We start from the raw sequence: 19,997 nt of genomic DNA, 5'->3' as shown, positions 1-19,997 counted from the left end.
TGGGGACCAGAAAAGCACAATTGAAGGAACCAAATGTTCCCTGAGCCACAGAGCCTTGGCTAATGGATAAGTATGTACATCTTAGAATGATCTGGACCCTCGCCTCCCACCATAGACAAAACACTAATTGAAAGTGGAGCAGACACCTGCGCATTAGGATAAAAACAATGAGCTCTTAAGAGATAAGCATTAACCTTTATGACCTTGAATTAAGCATTCACTTCTTACCAAAAGTATGTGACAGATTTTGAAATATGCCAAATTTGATGAAAATGAACATTTGCACTTCAATGATCATGATGGGAAAAGTTAAAAAGCCACCCATGGAAGGGCAGATGTGTACAAGCAGACAACTGAAAAGGGATTTCTTCCTAGAACAAAGTAACTTTTACAGCTCCTCTTAAAAAAAAAAGAGCCGGGCACTCGGGAGGCAGAGGCAGGCGGATTTCTGAGTTCGAGGCCAGCCTGGTCTACAAAGTGAGTTCCAGGACAGCCAGGGCTACACAGAGAAACCCTGTCTCCAAAAAACAAAAAACAAAAAAAAAAGAAAAAGAAATTCAAGGTAAGCAAAGTCAGAACCATACAAAGCCAGCGTGCTAGATTGAACTCATTGTCCCTAAGGAAATGAAAACCCAGGTCATAAGGAGTGCCATCACACCCAGGATTACTGAAATAAACACTGTAACCATGGCCGACTTTAGGAAATGCACTCGAGGTCTTCGTCCCAGTTTCCTGGCAAAGAGCTATCATCCTTGGACTCTTCCCAAAGCTAAGAACTTTCTTATGCTAATGAGTCTGGTTGCCGCCACCCCCAAAAGGATGTTGTCTTCAGAGCATTGAGATAGCTGAACTCAGACACACCCCCAAGATGGCAGGGAGCCCCACAGCCTGTCTCACAAGCCTTCTCATCTGTGGGTCTCCTCATATCCGAATTCTTGGTAGTGTTCTTTCTAATAACCAGAAAACATGTCTTTTTGGAATTCTTTGGGCTGCTTTACAAATTCATCAAGAAAATCAAGAAGTTGTGGGAACCTGGTTGGCTGTTGATCACAAGTGCAGGCAGAACAACCTGGGGCCTTCAGTCAGCATCTGAAGTTGGAAGCTGGGGGTCAAGGGGGACAGTCTTGGGCACTGAACCTGAAACCTGTGGGAAGTGATTGACCCTTTTATCAGGTAGATGGTGTCTGAGCTGAATTGCATGGGGGCAGGGCACTGCAAAACTGGTTGCTTATTTGTAGTTAATAATAGAGTTCCATATTATTTAGGTCATAATGTCACGACCTAGTGGGAGCGTGAGAGTAGGAGAGGGATCAGTGATAGCTCCTGCTTTCTTTACAGAAACTCAAACCTTGCTGGTGAGAATATAGAATGGTGCAGCTGTTTGGGAAAATAGGCTGACAGTTCTTGGAAAAGGTTAGATGGCAAGTTACCACGTGGTCCAGGGCGGTGGTTTGGATGAGAAACGCCTCAATAGGCTTGTGTATTTGACCACATGTTCTTTAGTTGCTGACACCGTTTGGGGGATATTATGGAACCTTTAGGAGGTGCAGCCTTTCTGAGAGGAAGTAGTCACTGGACACTGGGCTTTGAAGGTTTATACCGTTGCCCCACTTCCTGTTCATTTTCTCTGCTTCCTGTGTACTGACAAAATGGCATGTCGTGCCAGCTTCCTGCTTCTGTTATCCCTTCATGCCTTCCCCTACATGATGTCCTCTGTCCCTCTGGAACTGTAAGTCTAAATAAGCTCTTTCTTCCTCAGGTTGCCCTTAGATACAGCATTTTATCACAGCATCAGAAAAGCAACAAATTCCCCCTGCAATTCCACTCTAGAGCTGGAACCTGTGTGAAGTGAAAAGTACAGTCAGACGACACACACAACAGCCTCAACTCACAACAGCCCACACTGGGAATAACCCAGTGTACCCCCGATGATGAATGGACGAACTGATGAGGTATCCGCACAAAGGGATGCCAGGCAGCCACTCAGTTAGATGAAGTCCGGATTTGTGCCTCAACATGAAGCAACCTTTGGAGCATTGAGTGAGAGAAGGCAGTTTAAAGTGGCTACGTATTGTATGGTACCATTTATATGTCGTGCTTCAATGAGCAGTCAATCCACAGACGCAGAGAATCCTAGCCCTGGGGGCCAGAGGAGAAATGGGAGTGACCCAGTACAGTGGCAGGTGAATTTCTGAGTTCGAGGCCAGCCTGATCTACAGAGTGAGTTCCAGGACAGCCAGGGCTACACAGAGAAACCCTGTCTCAAAAAACAAACAAAAAAACAAAAAACAAAACAAACAAACAAAAAAGACTCAGTCCCTGACTGCTGGGCATCTGGAGGGTATGAGGAGGCAAAGGCAGGGCCAACAGTGCCCAGGGGTCCCAAGCTCACTGGGTCTGAGGGACTGAGGGGCTGCCATACAGAGAGGAGACCTGCCAGACATAGTAACAGACCTGACGACTCATGGACCAAGGATGCTAAGTGCTGAAGTCAGCTAGGCCCTGCTTCACCTTCTTTCCGGATTGTGCTTCTTACATCCTAGGTGTGGGCGCATGTCCCCAGCTTGTCCATGTGCATAGTACTTTGAGATCTGTGGTGACAGACTAGCAGCCCAGGCTTTGACAGCTAGTTCTCTCTTTTCCTTTCTACCTCAGCCAGGCCTGAGGAAGCTGAGCGTGGAAGTCTGTCTTGTCTACAGGCAAAGGAAGGCATGAGCTTGTAGCTCCTGGACGTGGAGAACAGGGAGTACTGTCTGGGGCTGCCTCTCCCTGGCCTGCTCTTCGCTCTTTCAGCCTTCTCCATCCCCAGCTATGCGCTGATTTCTCAAATCCTGTTTCCAAGAAAATCCTGTCCCTGCCCCTGGGACTGCAATATGGCCTGAGAGCTTCCCAACTGGAAAAGATGTGCCCGGGCTCGGTGTCCTTCTGAGCTGGGCTGTCTAGGGAGGCAGAGCTATGAGCTGCCTCCATGGAAAGGCACAATCTGGAAAGCTGTCGTGGGCCAGGGAAGGGCATTGAAAGCCTTACTATTCAGTGCACATAGGTTTACCCTGGCTGAAATACTTGAGGTGACAAACGGCTGTCTAGGAGAGAGAAGCCCCAGACGATCTCTCTGAGTTAAGCCATAGTCACTGCCTAAGTCTCCACTCCACATGACCGTCTTCCCCTGAGGGAGACAAGCCCACACATCTTAGAACACTGGGAAAGCAGTGAACGGGAAGAAACCCGCTTGCAGAAAGACTTCTAACTGAGATGTTGCTGTTCCCATGACCCTGTGTGACCCCTGGGAGGAGCTGCCGGATGCCCCACGTGACCTGGCTGTGACTCCTCCCTGCAGCCTCATGATTTCATCTGCTTTGGAGCCTCTTCCTCTCCATCTCTGCAAGCCCCTTACCTGATGTCATTTCCCCTCCCCGGGCCTCCTCATGCCCAGCTACAGCCTGTCCCTGCCGCTCCTTCAGGAAGCTTCTCCCATCAACCCAGACTTTGCCACAAGAACAGGCCAATTTAGGGAAGCAAGAATAAATCTCTGGAGGCCCAGCAGCTCTGGAAAAGCTGATCAGCCCAGGACAGAGGCTCAGGCATGCCTTGGGACTGGACTGCCTGAGAGAATACAGAGTCTCTGCTCAACTCCGTTGCCTTACTAGCCATACTTCTGAAACAGCTTTGGCCCAGAAACCCGCAGGGCAGAATGTCTGTCTGTCCGCCTGATCTCCAAGGGCATGCCATTTTCCCTTTGTAAAGGAGGGTCTTCCTCCTCACCTGGGCGTGTCCTCAAACACAAAGAGATAGTGGGTGGTGGGCAGGCGGCTACAAAGCTTGACAAAGGCCTCTCCCTTAAAGCGTCCATCTTCTTTGGCCAGCACAGGAGCTCTGGTGGCTGCCTTGCCGCTCAGTTAGCACACTGGACTTTATAACCTAATTGCTCTGGCTCAAGAGGGAGTCCGGGGCCCTTCCCAACCCCATTTCCCCCGTAACTGTCAGCTTTCTCCGGGACCCCAAGGGCCACGAATCAGTTGCTCTATTAAATGAAAATATCATAAAGGTTCTGGATTCACCTTTTTTTTTTCAAAGGACATCTTGGTGGGGAAAAAACCACGTAGTGCCTGCCACAGAGATTCACACCACCCACTTTCACTGTCATCAGGAAATTATGTCCTAAAATAGACAAGGCTGTCAGCTTCTAGTGACCACAGACTATTCTGGGCAGTACTTTGAAAGGAAAAATGATTTATTAAAAGCAACCAGGCCCTAGTGTTTTGCTGTCCTGCTGTGGAGAAAGTCCTGGGCCATGACCCAAGGTCGTGAGTGAGTGTCCTGGGAAGGCGGAGACCTGGGACTCGCTTCTGTTGTCCTCCCTGCTCTACTGACAGGGCAGGTCACTTGGGTTGAGTTTCCCTGCTTATAAAGAACAACAACAAAGCTAGTGATGGGTGTTCTCAAGATGAGGAGGAGGTCACTAGGTCATCGTAGAGACACAAGGTGACCAACCAGATCTTTAAACGGTAAAAGTATGTATGGCTGGATTAAAACGCAAGAAAAAAATCTCGGGTGGGCAACAGGACTTTATTTCCCTCTCCCAGGGCATTTTCTTTTCTAGCTGACTAGAAAGCGCGGCGCATAACTCATCCCCTTTAGCAGATGCTGGGGCTGCAAGAAAGATCTGACCCAGGCTTTAGTGCTAGCCCCACCCCAGCACAGCCCTGCCCCTCTTCCCAAAAGCCACCAATGAAACGCCGAGGGACTCCATGACTTCATCAGAAAGTCATTTCATTGGCTGTTGCTACCGCTCCTGTCCATCCCATTGGACCTCAAAAAAGCTCTGCTAGCCCAGCCGCGCAGCTTCAGGCTTTGGAGTTCCTGGGCAGGTCTGCAAACCTGGGCTATGTGTCTTAAAATAGTCGATCCTGTAGCGGGTAAAGTGTTGAACAGAGCCGAATAACTCCTTTCAACAGGCCAGAGTGCACATCTCCTGCCCTGGGCCTGTGACTGCTGGTGATAGCTGGTGCTGTCATCGTCCCTAATAACTGACAAATTATTCTTCAGCTTCTCAATCTCTACTCACGTATGTAACAGCGAGCCTCACCGTTCACTGTTAACTTCTATTCAAGGTATAATGTTTCAGGTGAACATTAAAAGTATTTGATGTGTCTCCCCGGCTCCTGGTTTCTCTTTAAAATTCAGGATGTGACATCAACCTCATTTGTGTTTATGTGCGTGTGCACATACACACACCCACTGGGGGTTGAAGCCAAGGCTTTGTGCACCCAAGCATGCACCATCGCTGATCTATACTCGCAGCATCATTTGTCTGAGTTACCTCAAGTGCATCATGTGAATCAAACCACGCCACATGTGTGCTTCAGAACCTAATCTGCTAGGAGGCTCACAGAGCAGGCCGGTGTCCCTCTTAGAAGCTTGGCAGTGTACTCTCCTGTATCCTAGTAGTTTCTGATCTTTGAGTTCATTTACACAGAAGGCAGGTGACAAAGACAGTGACAGAAAGTGTCCCAGTGTAACTCGGGAATTCTCAACATGTAAGTCCTGCTCTTTCTTCTCCTTCCTTTACTCCCCCCACCCCCCATCCGCACACAAAGATAGGGCCTCACAAAATAGCCTAAGCTGGCCCTGAACTTGTGATCCTGCATTGGTGTCCAAACTCAGTGTTCAGTTAGCATGGATTAAAATTCAGAGCTGGGCCAGCCTAGGTCTTCTCAAAGGACACAGACTAAGTCATGACCCTGGAGAGGTAGGCCCAGAGATGGGACCAAGGTCACTGACAGGGCTTTTCCACAACTGAATGGGATCCAGGGCTTCAGAAGTTACAGATGGCACATGAGGGGGAAAGGCAGGAGAGCCAGGGTACTGCAAAGGGAAGGGGCACCGAGGTGTGCTACTTTATCCTTAGAAACCCTGCTTCAAACATTAGCATGGGTATGGCTTTTATGAACAATGGCCTTGTTCATAAAAGCCATTGTTCATCATTGGTCCTATGCTGGCCAATGTGTGTAAAATTCGGATGAGTTCAAGAACTCCAGATGAGCAGAAAAGTGGGTTGCACAACCTGCTACAGTTTTACAGGGCTCATGAACCGACCACCCAACCATACCACCTGGAGGGGCACACACTACACTTACAAAAAGGAGCAGGGAATTGACTTACAAACAATGAAAGTGCAAGAGTATAGCCAATGCCAAATCTGGAGGCAGTTGGAGCTGGGATAATCAGTAGCCTTGCCTTGCCAGTCTGTATCCTATTATTTCATTGTGTAAGTTTTCAATTATATGTATTTTTATATGCATCAAATACAATGTAATTAAAAGTCACCCAAAGGCATTCTAACCTCATCACTCATACCTGGGCCCTGCAAACTTCGATGAACCTTTTCTGCCCCAGCCTTCAGCAGCTGCCCACAGCTTCAGCTTCCGATGACTCACACCTCCCAGGACAGCCGCAAAGCTCCCTGCTCTGACAATTAGATCACAAGGCTACTTGCCCTGGCAATGCAGGGTCAAAGGTTAGAACTGTTTGCTCTCTGTTAGTTTAGTATGTCTAAATTTTATTGCTTTTAATTTTTTTTAGATTTTCATCTCACTCTTAAACTCAAACCATCTGCTTCAGCTGGTAGGTACCCACTCCCCTTTGGGTATACCCTCAAGGAGATTCAAGCTTGGGATGCCTGCATAGCAACAGCCCACCGCCTTCCTTATCGCCCTCTCTTTCCCTCCTTCCTTTCTTCTTTTGTTTTGATTTTGGAGACAGGAGTTTACATACCCTAGGGTAACCTCAAACTCACTATGTATTAACAACTAAAGATGATCCTCCTGCCTCACCTTCCAGGTGTTGGGATTATAGAGGTATATTACCAGGCAGGCCTTTATGCAGGGCCAAGGATTGAACCTGGGGCTTTGTGCTTGCCAAGCAATCACTAACAACTAAGCTACATCCCTAACCTTTTTATCATGTTTATTGTGTGTTTACTACATGTTAGGCATTCTTCTCCTGGGCGGAGACATCTGTAATATAAGACACACACACACACACACACACACACACACACTGCCCACCTGCAGCTTCCCTCCAGTAAAGGCAGGTCAACAATCCATTCCAAACCAAGGAGTATGGAACAGCTGCCAAAATCCAAGCGAAGCAAGAGGAAAGCATGGAGGGATGCGGGGAGAATTTGGGTAGGATGGTAGGAAGGCCTGCCTGAAGACATCATCCTGAGGCAAAGCCCTCAATGAAGGGATGAAGGAACACACGGGAATCTGCTGAAACTTTCTGGCCTACCAGACCCAGGCAGGAGCAAGGACAGAGGCACTGACCCCTGTTCTCACCAGGGCCCTCTCCTTCCCAGGAGCACCCTCTACAGTAGCCCAACCCCCAATCTCCTCACACTAAAACTCTCTCCCATTGGCTCACCTCTCTCCTAAGCTAGTGGTTCAGGGCTCCAGGTTCTGAGGGTCTTGGGGGTCTTTTACCTTGGCTACCTGTTAGCCCTGAGCCTCTGAACCGCTCCCTGCCTCCACTGCTCCAGGCAACCTTCACCAGAGATCTTGCCTGCGGTCTGACCTCCCACTTCCATGCGGCTTTTTTTCTGAGAGTACCAGGCCCCAGGCGATAATTCTTCACAAGCTTGTCAAACTTGTAATTCCAGAATGAATGACCAGAGAATGAGATGCTGGTGTAAGTGCTATTATATTAGCATGAATAGCCTCCTCCTCCTCTTGGTCTGACCTTGTACCACCTGCCAGTGATCTCACCTGGAATTTTCTCTCATGGGAATTTTTTCTCATGCCTCCTCAGGGCTGATATGGTGGTGGCCAGCATAGGACCAATGATGGACAAACTATTACCTAGTTGGGAAAGGTCTTGGAAACTGCAGGCCCAGCTCTCAGGCTATACACAGTGAATACCAGAAGTTTCTCTGTGCTAGATTAAGTGGACCATGTTCTAAACTCTGCTCCCAACCTCTGTACCCACAAATTTTTGGTACTCAAGGAGATGATCTGAAAATTCTCCAATCTCAGCTCCAGTGAAGGTGGAAGCCTGGAAGGCAGCCATGTGTTAGTTCACTTTTCTTTACTATAATGAAACACCGGAGGTAAGATAACTTTATTTTTTAAAAAATTTATTAAAATCTCACAGTTCTGAAGAAGGTAATGTTGGTATATATATATATATATATTGGGCTAATGATACATGTCCCCTATAGCCTTGGTCATTTGAATACTTGGTCTCTGGTTGGTGATGCTTTTTGGGAATGCTTAGGAGACATGACACTGGAGATAGGCTTTAAGAGTTTAAAGACTCAGGCTGGAGAGATGGCTCAGTGGTTAAGAGCAGACTGCTCTTCCAGAGGTCCTGAGTTCAATTCCCAGCAACCACATGGTGGCTCACAACCATCTGCAATGGGATCTGATGCCTTCTTCTGGTGTGTCTGAAGACAGCTATAGTGCTCTCATATACATAAAATAAATAAACAAATCTTAAAAAAAAAAAAAAACCCTCATGGCATTGCCAGGTTATTCACTCTGCTTACCGCTTGTGGTTCAAGATGTGAGTCTTCAGCTTCTGACTTCAGTCTCCATGCCTCTGCTCTGCCGTCAGGGACTCAGCCTTCTGAAGCTGGAAGCCCAAATAAACCCTTTATCCTAGTTAGATTTCTTCTGCTGTGAAGAGACACCACGATCACTGCAACTCTTATAAAGAAAACATTTAGTTGGAGTTGGCTTACAGTTTCAGAGGTTCAGTCCATTGCCATCATGGCAGGAAGCATGGCAGCATCCAGGCAGGCAGATACAGTGCTGGAGAAGGAGCTGAGTGTCCTACATCTTGAGTGTCCTACATCTTGCAGCAGCAGGAGACTGTGAGCCACGCTAGGCATAGCTTGACTATATGAGACCTCAAAAGCCCGCCTCCACGGTGACACACTTCCTCCAACAAGGCCACACCTCCTAATAGTGCTACTCCTACAGGCTAAGTATTCACTCACATGGGTCTATGGGGGCCATTCCTATTGAAATCACCACATCCTTTCTTCTGTAAGTCACCTTGGTCATCCTCTCTCTCTCTCTCTCTCTCTCTCTCTCTCTCTCTCTCTCTCTCTCTCTCTGTATGTGTGTGTGTGTGTGTAAAATAGAATTACATCATTTTCTCCATCCCACCGTTTTTCCTACCCCTTTACCCTTGCTCTGTCAAAATCCATGGCCTTGGTCACGGGACTGTACCACAGCAATGGAAAGTAACTAATACAGTGTTGGGTGGGGAAACATGGCATCCACAGACAGGAAGCTAGAGAGGGAGGCTCACTCCTAAAACGACTAACATTCTAAAGTTGGGACCCCACCCACAGATCTACATTAATCCCCTTGCGGGTAGCTTCCCTTGACCTACGACCCAAGGTCCTTCCATCAGGCCTCCCCTCTTAAAAGCCCCCTCCTTCTCAGTATCTCCATCCTATGGTCTAAGTTCTCCACAGAGGAACCTAGGAGCATACATACACTCAAACCATAACCAGGTCAAAGAAAGTCAGATGCGTTTGTTGTGGAATGGCTGATTTTAGACTGTGGTGTGCAAGAGGCAGAGGGCTGTTAGGATGGTGGCCTAATCTCCTCTACCCTCTAATTAAGTTCTAACTGCTGCATTCCACAGGTACACATTGTAGGAAGGGAAGAAGAAGGTGGGGGCGGGGAGTTAAATTCCCACTGCCTGGCATCTCCCACGCTCAGAAAAAAACGGTTCAGCCAGGAAACAGACTGGATGCTTTGCCTTACACTGTGGCCATGGAGGCCAAGTAATGTTATGACATTGTTATTCTGTGTGCCACCATGCAGGGAGACTGCCGGTCCTACAGTCACACAGGCACTGTCAGCTGAACGAGGCTTTTTGGTGACCTTTGGCCTGCGGCTTATTCCAGACTTCTTAGCTGGATCTGGAAGTGTGTAACAACGTAATGAGACCTCAAAAGCCCGCGTCCACGGTGACACAGGTGACACACTTCCTCTAACAAGGCCATACCTCCGAATAGTGCTACTCCTACTGGCTAAGTATTCACTCACATGGGTCTATGGGGGCCATTCCTATTGAAATCACCACATCCTTCCTCTGTAAGTCACCTTGGTCATGTTTTCTGTGTGTGTGTGTGTGTGTGTGTATAAAATAGAATTACATCATTTTCTCCATCCCACTGTTTTCCTACCCCTTTACCCTTGCTCCTTCACCTTCATTTCCTCTGGCATTCTGTTTGCCTGTCCTTGGGCTGTCCTTAGTGTCTGAGCCCCATCTGTTCTGCTCCCATCACCTCTGAGGGCCTTGGGTTGCCTCAGTGTGGTGTTGGTCGTGTCCCAAGTACTTCTTTCCTCTTGGCCCTTACTGAGTTTCAGTTGCTGATCCGGTAAACCAAGGTCTGTGAGTCTGGTCTTCATTATCCCCGGGGCATGAGAGAAAAGCCTGCACTTGATAGCTTTGGAAAGCTGGAGGAGACACACCGAAGAGGATGAACCTGGTGACAGGGTACTGCCCAGATGACAGCTCCATCCTCAGAGGCAGTATTGCAGAGTCCAACACCCCCACTGCCCCTGAAGCCACATTCCCTGACCAACTTTCCCAAATACTGGTCATGTCCATACTTGCAGGCCTTGCCATTGCATGCCTGACTAACAGGCAGCCTTCCTATCTCACCAAGAAGAAAGCCAGTCTTTCTAATGATCCAGAAGGCCCGGCATGGACTAACCCCCACCCTCCCGAGATCATCTGCTCAGCTCCTTGCCTTCACTCCACCCCAGCCACTCTGGCCTTTTTCTAACTCACCAAATATGGTAAACCCGAGGCCTTTGCTCTGCCTGTAATGATCTGCCCTCCCCACCTCCCATATACCCCCGACTCTCATCTTTAAAACTGTCAAATATCACTTCAACACCATCCTTAACCAACCCATAACCTAATTTGCTACTCTATTTTGCTTAATTAATTCATTTCCATGAATGGGCTATGAACTTTATACCCATTTTGAAGCAAAGCTTTGTACCCACTTCGTTCCGTTTCCACAGCCCTAAAACACTACCTAGCTCTGTGTAGGTGATCTCTGACTCTATAGTTACTGAATAAATTACACAAGTGAAATAATGTTCAGCTTAGACACCTGTCCCTGCTCTCAGTTACAAGGTCAAGACCCGGAAGCCCCACTGACGAGTTGGTATTCTCCTCAGAGGGCAAGGGAGCTGGCATCTGGGCTTGCAGCTACACACACACACACACACACACACACACACACACACACACACACGTCCTCCCTCACTTTCTTCCAACACACATTTAAGGAACTTCGGGCAGGTTCTGGAGAAGGATGAATCTCCACTGCTTCTGGCCGCATGATAGGGACGGAGGCTACCTGGGGCAGAGGGGAGCCTGAGGAGGGGCGCAGGCGAGCACAAGCAACCTGCGATGGCAGGGCCAGCCGAGGCAGGCTCGCCCTTCACGCCCCCTCGCACTAGGCACCCCGGCCTTTGGAGCCCCAGAGCATCCTCGGGGTGGCTGCCCTGGCTTGACCCCGCACCGCTCCAGGTTCGCTCCTGAGCACCGTCCCGCGCTCCTCATTGCTGTCCGGCCTCCGCCCCGGCCCGCTGCGGCTCCGGCCCTGGCCGGCAGGGGCCGCTCCTCGCGGCGCCCGGGGCCCCGCCGCGCCCGCCGCCGCCCGCTCCCCGCCCCTTCCCCGGCCGGCGTTCCCGTTACGCCGCCGAGCCGGGAGCCGGAGCCGGAGCCCGCGGCCGCAGCGGGAGGCGGCGCGGGGCCCGGCGGCGGCGGGGCCTGCGGGGCCTGCGGGCGCGCGCCGGGCCGGCCAGGGCGGCCATGGCGACCAGGAAGGCGGGCTCGCGGCTGGAGACGGAGATCGAGCGCTGCCGCTCCGAGTGCCAATGGGAGCGGATCCCCGAGCTCGTCAAACAGCTGTCGGCCAAGCTCATCGCCAACGGTACGCGCGGGCGCACCGGGGCTTGCGGGACCGCCGCGGCCTCCGGGGCTAGGCCTGAGGCTCGGGGCGCGAGCAGGGGCGCGGCCGGGCGGCGAGGCGCAGGCCGCGCGGTGTGCGCGGGCCAGGCCCTTGGGGAACGCGGGGTCCTCCGGTCACGCGGCGTGCGGCTGGGCGGGCGGGCTGTGTCTGTCGGAGCCTTGGAGTCCTGACGTGCAGACTGGAGAGGTTCACCGACCCCAGAGACCAGAGGCCAGCTCCGGGCTTCCAAGAAGTTGGAGCTTGTGTGTGTGTGCGTTTGTGTGTGTATGGAGCCCCCCGGGACATACCTGTGGGCATCTGGGGGCCACCAGAGTGTGTGTGGTGTGCTTAGGGGTCCTGTGAATGGAGATGTTATGAACATATGGTAATCAAGGGCCCCAGGAGGGAGCTCAGACTTAGAGGGTGTCAGGGGTGGCATTGGCAGGTTGGGATTTGTGTCTTGAGGTCAAGTTTTGGGTGTCAAATCTGCAGACCCAGAGAGGATTGGGTGGAGAGTACAAGGGAAACCGAGTCAGGGAGTCTGGGAGAAGGTTACTGGGCAGAAAGATGAGAATGTATTAACAATGAGGGAAATGGAGCTGATTGGATGAGGGGCCTGGTGCGCCCAGGAACCAGGATCTGACAAGTCCTGGCGGTAGGACTTGGCCAATGACCCCATTTGCTGAATTGGTTCTTCCAACCCATCAAACCAAAACTGCAGCCAAAATCACATTCCAGAGCGAGACTCCACGTGGCCTTATTTGTTTTGGAAGCAACTATGGTTAATATTTGCTTGTCTTTTCATACGCGACAAAACCACAGGCAGGCACTTGGAGCCTGGGCAGAGGGCAGAGGATTATGTCCTCCTTCACCTCTGGCTTCCCAAGACTGTCTGAGCAGGTGTAGGACAGACAAATCACAGAGGGAATGAATGAATGAAGGACTGACACTGCTCATTCAAGGAAGGACTTGTGTACTCTTTTCAACCTTCACCTCGTACTACCAGAAATGGACAGGGAAATCACATAGCCTCTTTAAGGTTGGTGGCTGTTTGTGATTTTATGAAAATAGCGCCTGGAAATGAAAACTTAACAAAACAAAACAAAACCAGGTTTCTCTATCTTTCAAACTTATCTTATAGCTTAGGCTAGCCTCAAACTCTCCCGCCTCCTGCCTTGCCTCCCAAGTTTAGGACCATAGACAAATGTCACCAGGCAGAGAGGGCGAGATTTTGGTTTTGCACACTGTCAACCACAGTACCTTGCTTTGGGTAGGTGTCTTTGTTAAGTTAGTATTGGAGGAAAGGTGTTGAGTACTCAGGACCCCGAAGGCAACTTGACCTTGCCTGCTTTTGTGGCGTCTCCTTCCTGCATTTTCCTGCTTCTTGTTGAAGTCACATTCCTGAGTTTTTTGGGTCACTTCCATCCCTCCTGTGCAGGTGGATGTTAGCATTGGGTGTGGTTGTGAGCATCCTCCCATCTCCACCTGCTACCTGGCTGTCTGCTCTCATTCAGTGGCGTGTGCAATGCCCACCTGGGCCAGGTGCTGACCAGGCCCCTGCTGTCTTTCATTTACTTCCTCTGAGAGGAACACTGAGGCACAACTATGAACGTAGTCAGGGAGAAGAAAAACAGACACATTGATGTGGCTGCGATCGTGGACAGAAAGGGAGAAGATACTGGCTCAAGCTGCTGGTCCCTGGAATGAGAGGGTGCACGGACCCCTCTTTCTTCATTCATGGGTCCATTTCCAAGGCCTCTCTGAGCTTAACTCTTTCCAGAACCTGTGGCCTCATCCGCAACTTTGACTAGGGTGTGGGGTAGGGCAGGGTAGTGGTGATGAGTGGAACACGGTGTGGCCATGGGTCTGTGTGTGAGTTAGCTTCAGAAAAGTCATGGGAGATAGTTTTCTCCCAGAGCCACACATGGGAAGCAGCAGCTATTGATGGGGAAAGGTCATCTAGTCTAGAAAAGGTCCAAGAGACTGCGCAGAGAGGTAGTAAGGAAGCAGAGAAAGGGGCGAAACCAACCCAGAACAGTGTATCTACTCAGGTGCAGAGAAACCTTTGAGGGCAGGTCTTCCCCTGGCCGAGGGGACCTTCCTAGGACAGGGAGTGGGACCTCTTCTTGGCTTTGGGGCCCTGGCTACCCTTCAGTCTCCGTGTGTTTGCTAGCACAGGTATTAGGCAGGTGGCACACTGCTTAAATTAAACCTTTGCTGCTTAAAGTAAGGAAAACTAGTTAATGCCAAGCTTGTCATACTAAGCTTTTCTGAGGGCAGCTGCAGGCCACCAGTGCAGTTCTTGCAGCCAGTACCCAGGGGCCTGAACCTGCTGCTGCTGCCAGTCCCTCTGCCTATGTGACCTTGGTGGAGCCTCAATTGCCTTGCCAAATAGCTCAGAAGACACACCTGTACTCCTGTCATTCTAGAGACAGCCCAGTCAGGGCTGCAAGTGAGGCCACAGGGGATTTGGTTCTAGAGAAGTACCTTGCAGGGATTATGAAGATTAAAAGAGGGCAGGATGGACTTGGTGACACACATCTAATCTCAGCTCCAGAGACAGAGGCAGACAGTTCCACAGCAAATTAAAAAGTCCTGGGTTTGATCCTTAGTAGTGTATGCAGACTGGGTGTGGTGGCATATCTGTAATCACAGACACTCAGAAAGTGGGGTAAGAGGCCAAGGTCACCCACCCTTGGCTAATCAGTTTGAGGTTGATGGGGCTGTACTCGACCCTGTGTCAAGAAAAAAAAAAAAGTTACAATTTCTGAAGACTCCCGTCAGCAGTCACAGAGCCTGACACCTTAGCAGCAGGCCAGTCTTTCTTTTTCTTTCTTTACTCATTCATCCCATCAATTCTACAAATATTGAATACCCACTGTGAGCCACAGGAGGCTATACTAGTGAACACAGGCAAAAATGATGCTCTACCCAGCTCTGTGAAGCCCGCCTTTTGGTGGGGAAGGGCCAGGGAAGCCGACGGGTATGATCACTGCGTAGCAAGCAGGATGTGATGTTGACCGGTGCTGCCGGAGAGTAAAGGGACAGGTTGGGTGGGGAGTTGCAGGGACTGCTGAATTTAAATAGTGAGCTAGGGTGACTCCTGTGGTTTGGGGACTGAATGGGAGATGAAACCCAAGAAGCTAAAGGAGTGAATTCTAGAGAGGGGGCTTCAGGACGGGCTCGGATGGACATGGAGCAAGTGGGTCTTATAGGCTACTGTTGTGGCTTTGGCCATTTCTCTGCCTGAGACAGGAGCCAGGGGTGGGTGAGATCAATGATCGCTGGTTCTGTTTCTGCTTAGCAGGGACAGCTCCTTCTGGGACAGATGTGCTGGGTTCCCACTAGGGACTCTAAGCTGTGGACACTGAGTGTCAAAGCCCCATCCTAACCCTGGAGATAAAGGGGCTGGACATTTTGCCAAGAGATGGGTGAGTTAAAGAAGATCAGATGCCAGGTTAGAAGAAAACCCACCTAGCAGTCTAATGCCTCACACCCAGTGATATGCACCATCTCAGTCATTGTTTTAAAGACTGTTAGTTCTCTTTACATAGTTTGATGTATCCCAGGCTGGCCTTGCCTCACACTCACTGTGTGCTGGGGATGACCTTGAACGCCTGATACCTTGCCTCCACTTCTAAGAGTGCTGAGATTACAGGCATTGTATGCTTTACCAGGGATGGAGCTCAGGGCCTTGTGCATTGGTAGGCAAACAGTCTCCCAATATCCAGACTGTTCCTGGAGCTGGCGGAATGACATTGAGCCAACTGGTCAACCTCTCTTGAGCCTGTCTTCCCATTGGTAAGACGGGGTTTATAACATCTCTTCCATGAGCTGCATACATCTCCAGTCCCTCATTTCAAGTCTTAGAAAAAGTCAAAACCTGGTTGTAATGGCTGGCTCTGTGCCAGCTGGCTCTAGCAAGAGGATAATCTCTTCTGTAGAAGCAGTGGGGACATCTCTACTGAGGCCTGGGCTCTTGCTGCCTGTTTAAGCACTACCTAGACTGTGAGGAGTGTGTTTCTTAGCCCAGCCCACCCATGCACAATCTGCATATCAGCCAGGACAAGGTGTTGGATACAGGGAAGCCTGGGATGACCAGGCTAAGGTTGAGGAACAGCAGGATCCTAGGAGAATCAGTTACACATCAACTTCTGGTTGACCCACAGGGTACTGCAAAGAACATTTCTGTGATGTTCTGACTTCCCAGAATGCCACCCTTCAAGTTCTTAATGGCAAGGTTCACTGTGTGTGAAGTGTAGTCCACCTAGGAACTCCCTGAACTGACTGAGTGATCTAGAGCCAGTTGAGTAACCTCCCTGAGCCTGTCTTTCCATTGGTAAGATACCATCTGCTCCTTTAAGGAGGATTGTCTGTGAGGATTGATACCTGTGAGCCTCAGTATGTGGTGAGATAGTGTTCCTTCTTCCCAAAGGCTTTGTATGGCTCTGGCTGTTGACCTGGCTGGGGAAAGAGAGTGAGAGTCATGGAAAATGTGTGTCTGAGCTGGTACTTGACCAAGGCCTGATAATACTACTGTGGCAAGAGCTAGCCATTCATGAGTCCTGGGCAGCCTCTGTGCTATCATGACACTTCTCCTTAACTTCCCAGCCAGCTCATCTCCTCAGGCAGCTGTGCACCTGAGCTCACTTGGAGCTGTGAGGCCCCACATGGCAGTTCTCCCTTTAGGGATCTCAGCCAATCTGACTTAGTGAGACTTCAAGGTAAGGTATTTTAACCAACCGGTAGTGATGGGTTGGTAGGGAAACAGTTCTTTTGATGGGGGAGGGGAGTTAGAGTTTGGCCTCAAAATCTATTGATTGCTATGAGAGAGGTCCTTGGTTTGCCTGTGGCTGATCCCTATGCTGTTTGAAGGACAGGCATGAATGCTTTCATGGCTTTCCTGTCTAGACTCCTAGCATCTTGAAGCATCTGCAGCCTTCCCTAGAGAGGCAGTCATTGGTGGCCCGAGGACTTCTTGGGAAAGGCTGTTATCAGAAAGTGGCCTTGCTATTTAGGACTGACCTCTTAAGACATTCCTGGGGCAGCCAGGTGTGGTGGCACACGCCTTTAATCCCAGCACTTGGGAGGCAGAGGCAGGTGGATTTCTGAGTTCGAGGCCAGCCTGGTCTACAAAGTGAGTTCCAGGACAGCCAGGGCTACACTGAGAAACCCTGTCTCGAAACACCAATAACCAAAAAAACCAAAAAAAAAAAAAAAAAAAAAAAAAAAAAAAAACAAAAACAAAAACCAAAAACCAAAAACCAACACCAAAAACCAAAAACAAACAAACAAAAAATTCCTGGGGCACCCAACAAACCTCTGGGAGTCAAATTGCCCCTCTTTATCTGTGCTCCCAGGCCAGCATTCTGCTTGGGACAGACAGCACTCTGCTTGGGACAGACATGGTCTTCTTGTCCTCTGAAGCTCAGGCTTTGTGGTACAGAATGTGTCCTTGTTTTTGGATTGCTGGCACTAAGCTAGGCTTTCTGACTTCTTATGGCTTACACTGGGGCTGGGCCTGCCTTGCCCTCCCTGTGGCCTCAGGCCTGGGGGAACTTTGAGGCTCTGAGGTGGGGAAGGAAAGGACCCCTGACATTGATTGGCTTGGTACAGCAGTTCTTAGGGGACACATCCTCCTGTCACCTGGGAGCAGTGTCCTTTCCTCATCCCTGGGCTGGCTTTGATTTCTGGCTCCCTGATTTTTGGTCCCTCTTTTGCTCATGTTGTTCATGGAATCTTCCCTGAAGGTCAGACTGTCCATCTGTCAGCATCTGGTCCAAGTTCCTCCCACTGTCCTTCCTTCACGGGAAGTGCAGACATAACAATCTGGACCACGTAAGACCTTAGGGATCGTGTCAGATGCCATTTTTCAAACCGTGTTGGGGACGGGGCAGGCCTCATTTACTGAAGCCACTGCACTTGTCCCTAAGGTTTCCTTTGAAGGAAACAGGCATAGTGGGTTGGAACCCCAGCCATCAGCTGCTGATTGCTCGTGTGAGGGGACCTTCAGAGACTCTAGTGTAAAGCAGCTGCACGCGGAAAGTCTTTCTGAATCTAAGCCATGCATTCCTAAACGAGGGCTAATTTAGAATACAGTATGTATCCTGAGCATTGAGTGACTCTCGGAGTCGGGCCGGGGAGCAGACTGCATGAGTCGTCATTGCAAAGGGATGGCAACGCCGTGAGCAGGTGCCGGTTCATCTCAGGTCCTCTTACTCAAGTGAGTAACAGTGAAAAACAACTTTGCGGGGCTGGGGAGATGGCTCAATGGGAAAGTATCTGCTTACGAGTGAGCACGAGGCTCTGAGTTCCAACCCCTAGGACCCAATTGAAGATGCTGGGCGTGGCAGCATGCATCAGGAACCGCCCCCTCCCCATCCTGGGAGCAGAGGCAGGTTGGTTCCAGGTTTTGCTGGCTAACCAGTTTAGCCAAAAAGATGAGATCTGTGTTTAGTGAGAACCTCTGTGAAGTGATGATGGAGTCCCCCATGCTGGCTTCTGCTTCCAGATGCACATGCATGGGTGAGGGCATCTCCATGGCCAAGTGTGTGTGCGCGTGCACGCGCGCGCGCACACACACACACATACACACACACACACACACTAAGAAGTTTTTTACTTTTACAGAGTTCTTGATTTCAGAAATTACTGCTAACGTACTATAACATAGAAGTGTCAGGCGTGTGAGGAAGCTGTAGGGCAATCTAACAGTGCTTAGCTCAGTGCCTGGTCAGAGAGTGTTACTGTGGACCAGCCATTTTATCTGGTGATGGTGGTGTTTCCCTCTCCAGCTCCCTGTGCAAGGCTCTTGCTCTTTCCACACCACCTTTCTTTTTTCCTCACCAAGTAGCTAACTTTTAGGGCTGAGAGCCATTGATTTTTGTGGCCTCAAATTGAGGAGTTGGGCTCACAGCTCACTGGTGGAGTGTTGTATTGCCTTGGCCCATGCCTAAACTTATGCATCCAGTTCTCTGAGCAAGTAGAGCGGACCACAGAGTAAGGTTGAGGCTCCCTTGCCTTGGAAGGGAGGGATTCCCCACCTTCCTTTTCCATTCTCCTTTTGCTGCCAGCCTATCCTTGTGCTGACCGCTTTGCTATGGTTGGACCCTGATTTGTGATTTCAGCTTCAAACCTATGATTGCTTCTAAGGCTTTGCTACCCAATCGATGATTGGCTGACATGTTAGCACATGCCTGCTCTAGTCAATGAAACAGTAATGAGTATTTACTTGATGCAAGGGCTTCTGGGAAAGATTTCCTCTTGCTGAAGTTCCCCAGTCCATGCTGATAAGGGAAGAAGCACTTTTCCTGCCTAGGAAAAGCTGTTCATGCCTTTGAGGCCTAGAGCTGTTACTCTCTTGTACCCATAATGGGTCCTGGCCCCTGTGTGGGCCCAAGCCATGGAGGACGAGACAAGAAACACGGGGCTGCCGAGGTGCTGGCGGCTGATGCCTGGAGCAGTTCTTCCCGGGGCTTCCCGTTGTGTGAGTCCATGCCTTCCTCCCGTGCCCACACTGAGCCAGGTGTTTGCTGATTACTTATTGCGGAAGGCATTTCAGCAAGTCCTCTCTGCCCCGGGCTGCCCGGCCAGCCTGGCCTGGCCACTTGGGAGTCACCTTTGCTCTTCTTTTCTATTGGCCTCACATAGCAGGATTCCTCTCCCTTTGGGTGACCTCATGCCTGGCAGACAGTGGAGGGCTGCAGACAGCCAATGTGTGTGAAAGTTGGTGTTCCTATGGAGAAGCCCAGGAAGAAGAAGGAGGAGGTTTCATATGCCTTCAAAACCACCCCCCTCAACCACCAGGACAAGGATAAACAGTGCCATGGAAAATATGGAGGACAGCCACAGCCACCAAAAAACCTAGTGCAGGAGTCACATGCCTGCCACCCTCAGGCTTGCCTCTCCCTGCTTAGTAGGTGGGCCAGAGGAGAAGGTGCCAGAACCACCCAGAGATCTTTTGGCTTCTTTTAGAGGTCCACCAGGTCAGCAGCTTCATACACTGCCC

At 50.2% G+C, this 19,997-nt stretch overlaps 1 protein-coding gene across 6 annotated transcripts in view; it reads left to right on the top strand.

Annotated features, from left to right (window-relative positions):
- Positions 1-11,725: 11,725 nt before the first annotated feature.
- Ttc7b (tetratricopeptide repeat domain 7B) overlaps positions 11,726-19,997 on the top strand; it is a 215,049-nt gene continuing 206,777 nt past the window's right edge. For 5 of the 6 annotated variants that reach the window (XM_029484578.1, XM_029484576.1, XM_029484579.1 and 2 more), the window contains exon 1: positions 11,805-11,971. In XM_029484578.1, coding sequence (XP_029340438.1) covers positions 11,851-11,971 — 121 coding nt within the window. In that variant the 5' untranslated portion in view covers positions 11,805-11,850. Of the gene's footprint in view, positions 11,972-19,997 lie in introns of all 6 variants that reach the window. The other variant, XM_021179207.1, reaches the window with a different exon arrangement.

Source organism: Mus caroli, chromosome 12 (assembly GCF_900094665.2).
Source record: "Mus caroli chromosome 12, CAROLI_EIJ_v1.1, whole genome shotgun sequence".
In the NCBI taxonomy this organism is placed as follows: Eukaryota; Metazoa; Chordata; class Mammalia; order Rodentia; family Muridae; genus Mus; species Mus caroli.
This window is presented reverse-complemented; position numbering and strand designations above follow the sequence as displayed.